Source organism: Python bivittatus, unplaced genomic scaffold, assembly GCF_059951505.1.
Source record: "Python bivittatus isolate LINGU-HERP-01145 unplaced genomic scaffold, Pbiv_v1 ctg000020_np1212, whole genome shotgun sequence".
In the NCBI taxonomy this organism is placed as follows: Eukaryota; Metazoa; Chordata; class Lepidosauria; order Squamata; family Pythonidae; genus Python; species Python bivittatus.
The window spans coordinates 77,741,885-77,756,070 of record NW_028277030.1 but is presented as its reverse complement, the minus strand read 5'-3'; the positions used below and the strand labels follow the sequence as shown (position 1 = coordinate 77,756,070).

At 37.6% G+C, this 14,186-nt stretch overlaps 1 protein-coding gene across 3 annotated transcripts in view; it reads right to left on the bottom strand.

Annotated features, from left to right (window-relative positions):
* Nucleotides 1-14,186, bottom strand: part of CCDC170 (coiled-coil domain containing 170) — a 56,942-nt gene that overhangs the window by 6,360 nt on the left and 36,396 nt on the right. For 2 of the 3 annotated variants that reach the window (XM_007432678.3, XM_088142096.1), the window contains 4 exons: nt 13,247-13,552; nt 5,640-5,840; nt 765-938; nt 285-527 (listed from right to left, as the gene is read on the bottom strand). In XM_007432678.3, coding sequence (XP_007432740.2) covers nt 285-527; nt 765-938; nt 5,640-5,840; nt 13,247-13,552 — 924 coding nt within the window. The remainder of the gene's footprint in view (nt 1-284; nt 528-764; nt 939-5,639; nt 5,841-13,246; nt 13,553-14,186) is intronic. The other variant, XM_088142103.1, reaches the window with a different exon arrangement.

Genomic DNA, 14,186 nt, shown 5'->3' with positions numbered 1-14,186 from the left:
GAAAATCATATAAGATGCCAAGAAGCATTTAGCTTTTCCCTGAGCCTCATCTACCCAAATAATGCTCACTTGCAGGAGGGGGTGGTGCACATTTGAAGTTGGGTCAAGTACGGGTGATCTTGAAGAACACACATTGCTAACCATTTCAAAATTGCTTTCTACTGCTGAGCAGTTAGTATGGACAGGTTAGACCTAGATGTATGTACTTAAATGCAAATCCATCCACTTTTATTCATACCCTTTCTGAATACGGTTTTAAACATGCTATTAGCTTTATTACCCACCTTCAGTTCATTTGTGTCAGCAAGTTTAACTTTCAGATCTGTATTTGTTTCTCTTGCCAAAGAAAGTTCGTTCTGCAATCGGTCTATTTTCTTTTGTAACTTTCTGAGTGTGAGGTTGGCCTCATCTCTTTCTACAGCCAGGGCTGTACGCACTTGCTTCTCCTCTTCCAGCTGGATGATCTTCTGACGCAAAAGTTTCATGTGCAGCTCTTTGTTCTCAAGTTGCTCTTTCTGAGCTTTTACCTACATTTCCAAATAAAAACATAACACCTGTGATAGTAAATATTGATTTATTCATTACACTTTTTTTCCATTCTTCCTCCAAGGAACAGTGCAACATCTCTCTTCTCCCTCTCTTCTTACTGTGATGGGATTTGGGTGAGACTTAAATTAATACTACCCCAGCCCTAGTTTGATATTATGCTGCTGTGAAAAATGAACCAAACACTAACACTTCTACTGTTTTGATATTTTTCCTACCTTCCTCTGCAGGTTTCGGGCCATGATCTTATTGTCAGTCAATGTGTCTCTTTCCAATTTGATCAACTGTTCTGCACGAGCCAGCACTGCATCCAACCTCATGTCAAATCCAACCTCCTCTGCTATGCTGTCCAGGTTCATCTTTTCAGAGAGCTGATCCAAAAACTTAAGATACTTCAGAAACAAAAGATGGGGAGAAAGGCATCCAGCACGCTCAAAACAAAGCTTGCATTCTTAGCCTCTTACAACTGCTTTAACAGAAATAAAGATTTATTCATGTCTAAATGTAACATATTTATTGCATGTGTTTTCTTGCCATGCTGCTTTTTACTATTAACTAGGTTTGGCGATGTATTTTCAGACATTTGCAAATAATCTAATAGGGCACAATAGTGTTGTATGTAACCTAACATGTGAAAAATATTTTGACTAATTTATTTATTTATTTATTTATTTAACCAATTTATATAGGCGCCCATCTCACCACAGGCAACTCCGGGCAGTGTACAACAAAGCTTTATGCTTTCTAAAAGACTTTTATGGCCAAGGCTGAAGAAACCAACACATGTAAGTTTGTTTGTTTCTTTTTAAATTACAATAGGCTGGATCCAGAAGGATTCTCTTTCCTCTCCACCCTCATTCTCTCAGTCTCATGGTTGTCCATGTCTTCAGGCTTTGACAGGGAAAGCTAACTAATAAAACTGGAGCAGGCAGCCCATCAGAGAACACCAATAATCAACCTGCATTAACTACAGCATCCAGGCTATGTCATATTGCAAGAGATTGTGTTTTTGCAAAGTGCTGAACAAAGATATCACAACACAGGGGTTTTCCAAATTTGCATTATTGTGATTCCCTAAAAATCACACTGGACCTTCCTTTGGCTTCCAGGAGGTTTCTGAGTGCAATTCAAAGTGCTAGTTTTAACACATAAAGCCCTTTCTGGCTTGGCTTCTAGTACCTTCAAACTACTTTCTCCCGCCATAACCGACCATCCAGTACATGTATCTCAAGAGAAGCTGCTGCTGATTCTTCACTGTCCTGAAGTGGGGAGAGGAGGGCTGGGGCCAAGAAACTGTATACCTCAGTGATAGGCTCTATTTTGTGGAATAGTCTCCCTCCAGTGGCTAAGCCAGTATTTCTCAACCTTGGCAACTTTAAGATGTGTGGACTTCAACTCCCAGAATTCTCAACATGGCTGGCTAGGGAATTCTGGGAGTTGAAGTCCACACATCTTGAAGTTGCCAAGGTTGAAAAACACTGGGTTAAGCCAACACCTACCCTTCAAGCTTTCCAGAAACTGGAACAGAGCTTTTCTGAAGAGCATTTGGCGTTCTCCATTTGTTTTCTGACTATTCAGGTGATTTTGTTTTTGTATACTGTTGTATTGTTTATTTCTACATTTTTGTGCTGTTAACTGCTTGGAAACTTTAAGGATTATGGCAGTATACAAAATAACCAGCCAAATAAATATAAAGCCACCCATACTGGGGCAAAAAATCCTATACTGATGGGAGCATGAGCTATCTGTAACTAATCAGGGAGCAGATCTTGGGACAGTTGAGGATCACAAGAGATCATTCATCAAAGATATCTACTCCATTTGAAAAAGTCAACTATTGCGGTAGGGGATGATCATCTTCTTCTGCCAAGCACTAGCTTTGGGAGGGACATACAGGGAGTGATGAGGAAGGAAGACGATAATTGCCTAGCAATCCAGATTAGCTGAAATCAACCCTGGAGATCTATGGAGTAACAGATGTCACAGCCAGATTATCCTCACATGTTTCAAGAGCAATGGCAACATTTTTATCTATAGCTTTAACTTATAGAAATTCACTGGCGCTTTCTTGACAGCTTTGATTGTTTTTGTTTTCATACATACATCTGCTTATGTTTTAATGTTTGTTGGTTTGGTCTAGGACTATAAATTAAATAATAACAATAATACTGTACTAGGGATCATTAAGAAAGAGACTGAAAATAAAATTGCCAATATTGCAATGCCATTATAAAAACTGATGCTACGTCCATATTTGGAATACTGCATACTGTTTTTGATGCCACCTTTAAAAAATATCTAATAGTATTGTAAAAAAGTATAAAAGGCAACCAAAATGACCACAGGAGTTTATTATTTATTGAATTTATAGGGCTGCCCAATTCAAACAACATGATTCTTAAATACATTCCCTATGGGAAAAAGTTCAAACATTTGGGACTCTTCAGCTTTGAAAAAAGGTAACCAAGAAGGGACATAATTGAAATGTTTAAAATGAACTTTTTCCCCCTCTCAAAAAATTAGGACTAAGGGTCATCTGTTGATTTAGGGGGAGGAGATTTAGAACAGACAAAAGAAAAATGGTTTTCCCACAGGGCATAATTAATTTATGGAATTTCTTTCCCTAGGACATGATGATTGCCCTTAACTCAGATGACTTTAAAAAGGAAATGGATAAATTCAGGTTTGTGAACAGCTATTAGTTTTAAAAATTCAAAAGTATTGGGGGGACAGCGTGTCTCTCAATAACAACTGCAGGGGAACAATGGCAAGAAAGGGAGACGTTTTTATCTCCTGCTCCTAGGGACTTAAGAAGTACTGGGTTGGAAACAAATTGCTGGACTAGGATGGGCCTCGATCTGATCAGCAGGGCTATTCTTACAGCATGCAAAGTTTTGCAACATATTTATTTATTTATTGGTTGGTTGGTTGATTGATTAGATTGATGTACATCCTGACTCCTAACAACTCTTGGTGGTCAATAAGTAAAAAACATTAAAAGCAAGAAAAAAGGCAAAACTAAAGGAGTAAAAGATGGTGAAGATGACAAAACTAGACAGGCACAAAAGAGAAACAAACCCATACAACCCAAAGGGGGCTTCAGTCATTGCCCCCAAAAGCCTGGACCAAAAACCAGGTCTTCAAGGCTCATCAAAGCACCAGCAGGGTGGGGACCATCCAGATCTTGGGGGCAGCCTCATTTCAGAGGACAGGCACAATCAATAAGCAAGCAAGCACTGCTCAAAACAATGCAGCTTGTTGAACCCCAGAAGCAACCTCCCCACTACCTAACTAAATGTTCTAACTTTTAAGCTGAATTTGGCTGATTCTGAATAGCTGAGCAAACTTGGACTTGGTTAGTAGTTGGATGGGAGACTTCCAGGGATGTAATCTAGACTGTGAAATCCAAAAACATCTCAGAAGGTAATACCAAGCACTTATGGATTATCTATCTCAGTCAAGAAAACTGAGTGGACATCTCCATGAAGTCAACAGAAATTAAGCTTGATGAAAGAGGCACGACTTTTTAAAAAACCTTTAAGATGCCACAAGACTCTTGTGTTCTCAATGGTACCATGGTTGTATCTCTAGAGTTCTTCCATTCTCTCTCAGCAAATAACTGGAAAACAGTAAAAGAACTACTGTTTTCTAAAGGACACATAAACATAACTCTTCATAGAGTTATGTATACGCAGTATGATACAGCTTGTGAAGTGTGCGTGTGTTCTAATCTTTAAGCTTCCTCAGGTCCATAATATTCACAGGATGGAAGACTGTGGCTTGATGCAATTTTTACAGCTGTCTTGTCTGTTGCTGGCACTGTGGTATCCGAGGGAAGGGGATGAGACACTGGGCCTCCCAGAGAGATTTTTCACTGAGCCAGTGCCTACTGGAGAGACTAATGTTTCCAAGGGTTTCTCTGATGGGCAAGAGAAATGCCTTTTGCCATCTGTACCAGGAGCTACATCATGAAACTTTTGCAGACAGGCACATTTCTATCTAACCTACCACAGTGTTCTTCCATTAGAAGGACAGAAAAATCTGCATTCGTTGTGCTTCATTAAGAAGACATTCAAATACATAAATAATACGGTTTGAGACAAAAGAGGCAAACTATTATAAGCTTTTTTGCTACAGTAAAACTCTTTGATCCATGCATTTTTATCAACCCATTCAGCTGATCCTTCATTGGCAAGGATCATTCAACAAAGTAAGCAATGAAGCAATTGCTTCACTTTTAGTGGGCTTTATTTGCCTCCAAGGACATTTGTGCATCCAAAATCTGGTTGTAATCGGTGTCACTATGATCATTATGACCAGCTTTGATCACTGTAAAACAAAAGAAGAAAATGGCAGGGAACAGAATCAAGAAAATCTGGACATTATATTCAAGGGTTGTGATAGTTTTTATGCTGAAGTTAGACAAACAAGCCCTCATTGATAGGGGAAAATAACTAAAATAGTAAAAAACTAATTGAACAGAGTTAAAACATTTTCTTTTGCAAGAGTCCTATGAAACCCATGGGATTTCTTTTAAACTTCAATAATATAATTAGCTGAATGAGAACTAGTTTTGATTCTGTTCTTCTCTATCTAGTAAACAGCTGATTTCTCAGTAACATTTTATTTTCATTTTAAATATATTAAGTTCCCTTCTATGTTCTCTATGGTGCAGGCAACTTCCAGGAAAATTTACAAGGAATACTAATCCCAAAACAGACTGCCTCTTGAGGTCCAAAACCAGCAGTCAAAAATCTCTTAGTAATGTATCTCCACAAGATCCAAAACACCAACACATTTTCTCTTTATTAGATATTATCACTGCTTGTTGCTTACCACACTGCCTAAGACCTCAGCCTTGTAGTACTGTATGATACAGTCCAAGAACCCTGAATGTATATGTACATGTGTTTACGATCAAATCACCACCCTGAACATACTGAGGAATGATTTCTCCAACAATTTTGCTTATACGAATATGAATGTACCAATGTAAACAGACCATACATTTACTTCTGGTAAATTCAGGACTACATCATTAAATTTTTTTCTCTACCTTGCCTTGTACCCTTCCTACAAACATAAGATATTACTTGTTGTTTCTCAAGTTTCCAAACATCTCGCATCACATCTCCAGACACCAGCTCTCCTTCTAGACGCATCAACTGATCATGAAGCATCTCCAATTTATTTTCTGCTTTTTTGGCCCTTTGTAAGGCCTCCTGGTGCAATACTGCCTGAGTCTCCAGGGTCTCGGTAAGTTTACTTATCTGGGCTTCAAGCTGGGATACCATCTGGGAAACAAAAGCAAACTTAAGTCAGAGATTGAGCATGAAACTAAACTGTGGTACAAGAAAGACATCATCAATTATAAGGAGCAGTAAAATAATCATCTTTTACTCAGCAAACAGGAAAACCATGAACACTTAATTAGAAGGAACTAATCTTCTTACCCTTCGTTAGTTGAAAAAAACCTCCATTGGCTGAATTCATATATCACACAAGACCATAAATTGTGGCTCAAAAACTGCAAAGGCTAGATTCACACAATATGCTAAGCCAAAATCAAACAAATCTTAATTAGAGCAATGTGTGAAGTAGACAATATTCTATTAATATGTACCTTGCCAATTCAATATAAATATTCTGCCAATGAAAATGGGTCAACAAATACTTATTTAAGATTTATTGATAATTAATGGAATAAACTTTCCAGATTACCACTGCAAGACTAATATAAGAATATTTGCCAGTTATAGCAGAATCTGACATTAATCTACAACAACATATATCCCTTGTTATTAATATTCCAGTTACAGAAAACTGAGAAATTGATGCAATGTTAGATGTACAGCGCTTGCCTTGTAGTGTCCTATGTTCTCATATAATTCTTGAAAACCCTATAAAACCCATATAAAGCCCTTGCTGGTACCATGCCTGACCTCACAGCGTATGTTAGGTACTATTTGCTCCATATGGCTGATGCAGTCTACAGGGGGAATAAAGAAATATTAGGAAACTCTTTTTTCTTTGACATGGCTAGACTTTGGATAAATACCATCTCTTTGTGTATATGAGCACAGACAATTTTTAAAAATTATTATTTTGATTAATGTGTGTGTGTGTGTGCATATAAAAGTATAGATGTTTCCTAAATGAATGAATGATTAAGTGATGGGCAAAAAAATAGGACACAAGCAAAGCAGAAAGATGATTCCAAACTCTATCACTGTAGAGCAGGGTTCCTCAACCTTGGTGACTTGAAGATGTGTGGACTCATCTTGTGGACCAATGTGGGGAATTGTTGGACCAATGGTGTGGACCAATGTGGGGAATTCTGGGAGTTGAAGTCCACACATCTTCAAGTCACCAAGGTTGAGGAACCCTGCTGTAGAGGGACCCGGAATAAAGGATCACATACATATGTCTCCTAAGGTTTTCCCTCAAAAGTTATTGTGTAAGAAGTCAATAAGACCATATTCTGATCAACATTCACGCCCAGGAACAAGAGTGTGGTCGATTAAATACATTGGCTTAAGACCATCTGAAATATAAGGCAGCATTTACTCTCTATAGCTACGTGGGGTTGAATCTCAATCAGTTAAAATGTAGTAAAACATTTTAAAATTAAGGCTGACATGCTTGTGATCCACAAATTTTAAGCCAACAGATAGTAATAAATAAAACCTAATCTAGTGTAGTCATAGCCAAGAACAAAATAAATCCCATTACACAAAATGATAGAAACAGTAACATCTGTCTTAAGTATGTTTTATTACTTGCATGAACCTTCCATAAATCTCCAAACAGATAAAATTAAGGTTATTGGATTCTATTCACCATATTCATAAGATTGTTCAAAATTGATTGTATTTTTATGCGGAGGTTCATAGTTATTTTTTTGTTCATTTTCAATCCCGCCTTGAAAGTTGCTAAATAGTTACCTAATTAGCAAATGCAGCCCTTGTGTCCGCAAGCTGGCCTCATTTTGCCAGCATTTATGCACGCAGTGCTCACTTTCCCACTAAAAGCTTCAGCACTTAAACTTACAACATCTCAAATACAAAAAAGATAATGTTACCCAAGACTGAGACCTAAAGAAAAATTTGTATGGAGATGCTATGAAACGCACAAACAACAATGAAGACAAGCAAATGGGAGAACTGCAGCTAAGAACACCAGCCAAACTTTAGGCACAACATTAACCAGCTTCTCAAACCCTGGTTTCTCCAGATGCACTGGATGAGAGCTTTCATCCTTCCCTGCCAACACAGATGAACACATCTGGGGAATTCCAGACCTGAAAAGATGAACAAGGCCATTTGTTCTCAGTGAAAAGAAGTGGGGGGGGGGACCCTGCCAATTCTCTACCAGGATACATATGCCCCTAACACAGCAGAAAAAGGGCACAAAAAGAACTTCAGATGCCCTGCAATGTATTCATAGCTATTAAAACTGCAGTGATTTGGGATAACAGAACATGTTTTCAACAAAGATACTCTTTTTCCCAGATGTTCAGCAAGGACAATAGTCCAGGCAAAGGGACAATCCATGCAACTTCTCATTTTAAGTCCATAAGTACACCGTGCACCGTAATACAGTAAAGTACATTCCCTCAGTAATAGGATGGAAAGGAGCCAGAAATAGGTGGCTCATCTTAAGTTAGTTCTGACTAAACAAAGTGAAGAGCAAATCATTTAAGACATTGCCCAAGGGACAGAAATGATTAGCTATAGCACAAACATTATATTGTGCTCTCCTTTTGCAAACAACAAATAAAAATAAGACCTGCAAGGTGCTGAAGCATAGCCAGATACGTGAAATAATTTAATAACGATATGATTTTTATATACAAGGATATATATAGGCATGTATATGTATTGTGTCTATACGTGTGTGTATGTATGTGTATGTATATATATAATATACACACACACACATATATGGACGGTGTGACCTTGTATGTTAAAAACTCCATATTGCATGTTTTTCTGGATTCAGTAAACCAGAAGGGGTTCTAGCAAGAATAAACACATCCAAAGTAATACTGTAGAACATAGTGTTCCTTCCTTCTTAGGAAGAACAGCAGAACATGCCCAAGCCCCTTCTGGCATTGTAGTCTGAGTTCCTGAGGTCTAAATTCAGGCTCTCCAGAGGCTAAAGTGGATATTTCCCTGCTGGTGGACATCATTCTGGAACAATGGAAACAGGGCATTCATCTTTTCAAATCAGTTCTATGCTGTGAATTTAGAGCTCAGCAAATGCATTTGACATTTTTTTGCATCCTTGATTTTATGAAAAACTGCAACTTCCTTTCACATGTTATAGTACTCTTAAACATTTCTGCCAAATGTATTCAGATACAAGTGAAGCACTTTGGTCCAGCATCTCCTTGTAGACCCAGAAAAATAACCCCATTGTGAGTCCTAGCAGTGCTACTAATGAAGCCCCAAATCCTCTTTCTGTTGTAACCAAGGCATCCATTATTCTTCCCATGGGGTTGTCACCTCAACGTGGTTCTGCTGTTTTTATAATATGATCAAGTGTTACGTTATCAACGCAGAGGAATTACGTTACTAGCTTGCTGAATCTGAAAGGTTCCATGACGTTTACCATTATTTGCATTTATAACACAACTCTTTGTCACAAGCCGCAGCATAACTAGGATTTATACTGTTTTCTGTTTGTCCAGTTATTTCTAATCCTTCTTTCTGCTGTATGCTGCTTAGAGCCATTTGGAGGGGAGTGGCATAAAAATGTCAGAAATAAATAAAGAATGCTGAAAGGTTTTACAACATTTCCCCCCAACCTGATCCTGTCCATATGTGCTTGGACTATAACTCCCAGGATTCTGGTTGGGAATTGTGGGAGTTAATAGTCCCAAGACATCTGGACAGAAACAGGTTCTCTGCTCCCCTCTCACAACCATGCATGTGTATTTCTGCTGCAATCGTATATTGTCAGGACTGTTCAGGAAATGGCTGTGGTATTGCAGCACAGACGATTAAGCCAGCTCATTGCAATAAATCACAGAGGCAACTGTTTACTAAACATGAAGCACTCGACTTTATATCCTGAAAGCTTAGTAGGCCTTTTTACTGCACTAAAAGCTATACAAAGTTTCCTAACCACAAGCTTAGATTATTCAATTGGAAACTTGTTAAAGAATTAAAAAAAAATAACATTTTACAGCGCATTTGAATTATCCAAAGTTATTTAAACTACAATTAGGTCACCTTACAGAAAACCAAGAAATTTAAAAAGTGTCCATGAGCAACCTCTACTGGATCTGTGACACAATATAAACTCAGTGCAGAGGAAACTTTACTGTATTGGGGAGCATAGTGAGGCATCTTGCAATAGTTCTTGATAGTTACTATTAGTTTCTCCTCCAAAGAAATATCATCCAAGCAGTCAAATGCATTTATAAAAATATCGTGTCAACAAAAGTAGAGTTGGGTTTATTATTCCAGGGGTATCCTAACAGTTGGTTAATAACATACCTATAGAGAAATTTCAATCAGGCCGATTGCTTTGTCATTGCCACCTAGTCACGGGACATTAATGGTGAAGCAGAATGGTCTGATCATGCTAGCTGGAAATCCTTGGAATTGTAGACCCAGCACATCTGGCCATACCAGCTTTGAAACAGCTGTTCTATTATACACCAAAGGGCCCTATTTTATTCCCATGTTGTTTAATATCTGGCCCTGAAAAAGGCCATTTGTTGATTTGCATGGACTATCACCCGGATCTATTTCTCCTTTTCTTCAGATTTACGTAAGACTATATTGATGCTGAATCATCTTCTGGAGTTGATCATGAGGCAGAAGAAGACCTATAAACTGTACAATCCAAATACGTAAGATAAAATGGTGCCTTCAGAAAGGATGGTCTTCACCCTCTGTTAAACTTTGTTTGAAAGTTTCTAATTTTAGAGTACTACTAGATTTGGCCTGAAGTTTAGATGGTCCAACAGCTCCTACACTACCATTTATTACCAGAGAAAAAGGTAATAAAAGGATTTTCCTCAAATTATTACCTGTGAATAGGGAGCGTGGTTTTAAGAATAAAGAAAACGTTGTTAAAAATGGATGGGAAGAATACATGGCTGCAGATATTGCTGCTCAAAAGCATGAACACTCATACATTTCCATCATGTTTTGTTTCCTTTTTCCTTTCTTCTGCCCATCTCATACTTTCATTCATTATATTTTCTTTTTACTGTTTCTGTTGGAAGGGAGGAGGGAAAGAAGAAAGAAAATGTTGGTGTGCACTTGTATTTGCACACTTCCGGGTGTCAGAATGGTGTGTTTCAGAGAACGGTTAATACATGCGAGGAGATCAATTAATGTTAAATAAGAGATGCCACCTTTTACAGACAATTAATATTAATCAGTAGTTATTGATTCTATCTATCTATCTATCTATCTATCTATCTATCTATCTATCTATCTATCATTTTTGCCTATGTTGGTGATAATGATGATGAATAGCAGATTTTTTTTGGAGAGAAAGATTCTCTTAAATTCAGGGCCTTCTTTCTTTCAGGTAAATGCAGTATGTTTCAAGGCATGAACAGGTCAAGTTGAAAACTGAGGGAGCAAGAGTAAGCACCAGCACCTAAGATAGGGCTTGGAGATGGGGGTGTCACATTAAGCCAAAAGAAAGAAACCACAGTGTAGCTTATTGTGCTTTGAGAAGCCTGTAACCATGACAGTTAAATTACTAACTGGGACTGAACTGAATATAATATACAGCATATGATCACCTTTTAATTCCCCTTTGTTTGCTATGTTTCTAACTATGGGATTATAGGCATGGTTCTAGGGATTTTTTTTAAAAAATTATTTTACTGTCTTTGATTTTATTCTGCTCAGAGTGGGCAGGATATAAATAATGTAAAATAAATAAATAAATAAATAAATGTCAGCATCCGCTCCTTTTAACAGATTGCAATTTAAAGATGTGCTTTTCTGTAATGGGCTGCGTTGTTTTGTAATGTTTCCTACAATCATTAGATACAGAGCAACTGTTATATAAACTGTTACATAAAAATAACGCTGTGTCTTGTCATTCTGTCACCACTTACAATTAGATCGTTCTCATGCTTTCTTTCAATTCCTGAACTGAATTCATTTTTTAAAATTTCTGACGTGAAATAAAATATCTTTAAGATTTCTGAAAGTCTTACAATGATTTTAAGCCTAACTACTGGTAATGCATTCAGCACTGCTTGTTTGCGTGCCAGCAAGCACAAAACCAAAAGTCAGGCAAATACAAGTTTGAATGGCTCTATTCTCATCATGAACTCTCTGATAATTGCTGGGAATCGAGGATGTAGAAAGTTCAGAGAGCGTAATTTGCCTCGTAACTAGAGCCACGGTGGCCCCCTAGCAGGGAAAAGGATGGCCTATCTAGTCTGCCTCTTCAACTTTTGACTCAGAGGATTCAGACAAGACTATGGTACAAATATCAATTCTACTAATGTCCTCCAAAGACTTATACATTTATTTGTATTGCATTGCATTGCATTACATTATATTATATTATATTATAAAATTTATATGCTGCCCATCTCCCCCAGAGAGTGACTCTGGGCAGCTTACAATTAAAAACAAGACAATAAAAACAATAGAAATATAAATGCCCCCGATTAAATCACAAATCACAAATCTATAAAAGCAGTATATTACAATGAAGTTTACGTCCTGCTTTAAAGGTGCAAGAATATGAGCGGGCAGAGGGTTGCCTAAGGCCACCACAATCCAATATACATAATATACAATCCATAAGTCAACTGAGTTCAACTGAGATTACTTTTAAGCAGCATAAGGAGGATTGTCCTATGAAGATTATCAAGTGCTGTGAACACTGAGAACCAGTAAGTGTAACTGGCAGCTGTAGGAAAGATTTTTAAAATTAGTAGATAAAATGCTGATCATTAGTGGTGCTTAACTTGAAATATCTTTTCCTCATTGGAAATAAATTGTACCAGTTACACGCAAGCTATACTGAACCTACAGCTCAGTTACAATCCATGAAGTATAAGCAGGAGAAGAATGGTGGAGTTCTTCCTTGGCATAAGATTTAGATTCCTTTTAGAAGATAATGTGGTTAAATGCATGGTTAAATTCAAATACTTGTGCAGCAGTCTGGTTACTGGTAAAACTATATTGCATACAGTTATACAATTCTGGAAATCTGAATCTTCTTCTATTATGATGGTTAAGCTGAGTTTGCAATGTATCTTGCCTTCTATTTTATATTGATGAGACAGATGCATAGATGTCCACCGAGGGAGATTGGGATGGGGGTAGGGGGTGGGGAAATGATGTAATGTGACATGTGACATGAATTCTGCCCTTTATGTACATGGAAGTAAATGTACATAAAGGCCAGAGTCGTTTGTGTGAGATGGGCGGTTATATAAATATAACAAATAAATAAATAAATAAACCATGAAAAGGTGGACTTTGCTTTATAATGTCAAACCACAACTTGTGTTATTCTAGCATCAATCATAGCTAGCTGTGGATAACTGTGGAGAGATGCCGTAATACTTAAAACTGAAGAGTGAAAGATTTTTGTTCTTTTGCTCAGGGCATTATACAAGGAGGCTGTCAACATCTATAAAGTTTTAATTTATACAGAGGAATAAATTAAGCACACTGATGAAAAATAACAAAAGTTAACATACTGTTTTTTTGCCCTCCTCTCTGTGGCACAACTCTCGGATTTTTTCCACAATGTCTTCCTTGGATGGTGCAGCCAGAGTGGAATTACTCCCAAGTAAAGTCACTATTTGGTCTTTGAATTCATTGTGCAACTTTTTTTCTGCCCTGGCCTGCTCTAGACTAGTTCTCAGTTCTGCTTCTTTTTCATTGCAGTGTATCCTGAGTTGGCCCACTTCTTCCCAAGCCGTTTGGCTGGCAGCCAGTCTGTCTTGGAGGTTTCTGATCTCCTCCTCAAGATTCTGCTTAGCTCCTGTAACGTTGTTTAGATCCTAAAATAAAAACAACAACAATATTTACACATCAGAGAAAAGAGGAAAACAATGATTATTTCAGAATATATTGTCAAGAGAATAGCAGTGACATCATGCATTATTACTAAATCTTGCTTACTAGAGATGCATGGATAGTTTCTGCTGAAAGAAAAAAACTATGAATCCAGAGAGTTGGAACAACCACATCATTAGGTGCAGATGGGTAAACCTTCAAAGTCCCACCGTTGCCCTTTGCCATGATTTTCTTTCAATATACTGTAGGCTGGACCCAAATAATCTGATAAGTACGAAAGACCTCTTTTATTTGTGAAAGGCCAGTGTGGATCTAACCCCATGAATGATTCAGCATCGGCAAAGGAACAGGATAGCACTGGCTTGGAGGAACTTTTGATTTATTTCTTGCCATACTGAGTAAAACCAATCCACCCAGATCACAAGGCTGAAAGCTTTGGTTCTTCACCCCTGACAAAGTCTTCACACCCCTTTCACTACCCAAAGGACATGAACCGGCACGTCATTTGCATAATGACACTGTTATGCAAACTGATGTGGATGGTGTAATTTGCTTCATTTATTATTATACAAATGACACAAATTACTGCAGATAATTTACTTAGATTTAACAAACATG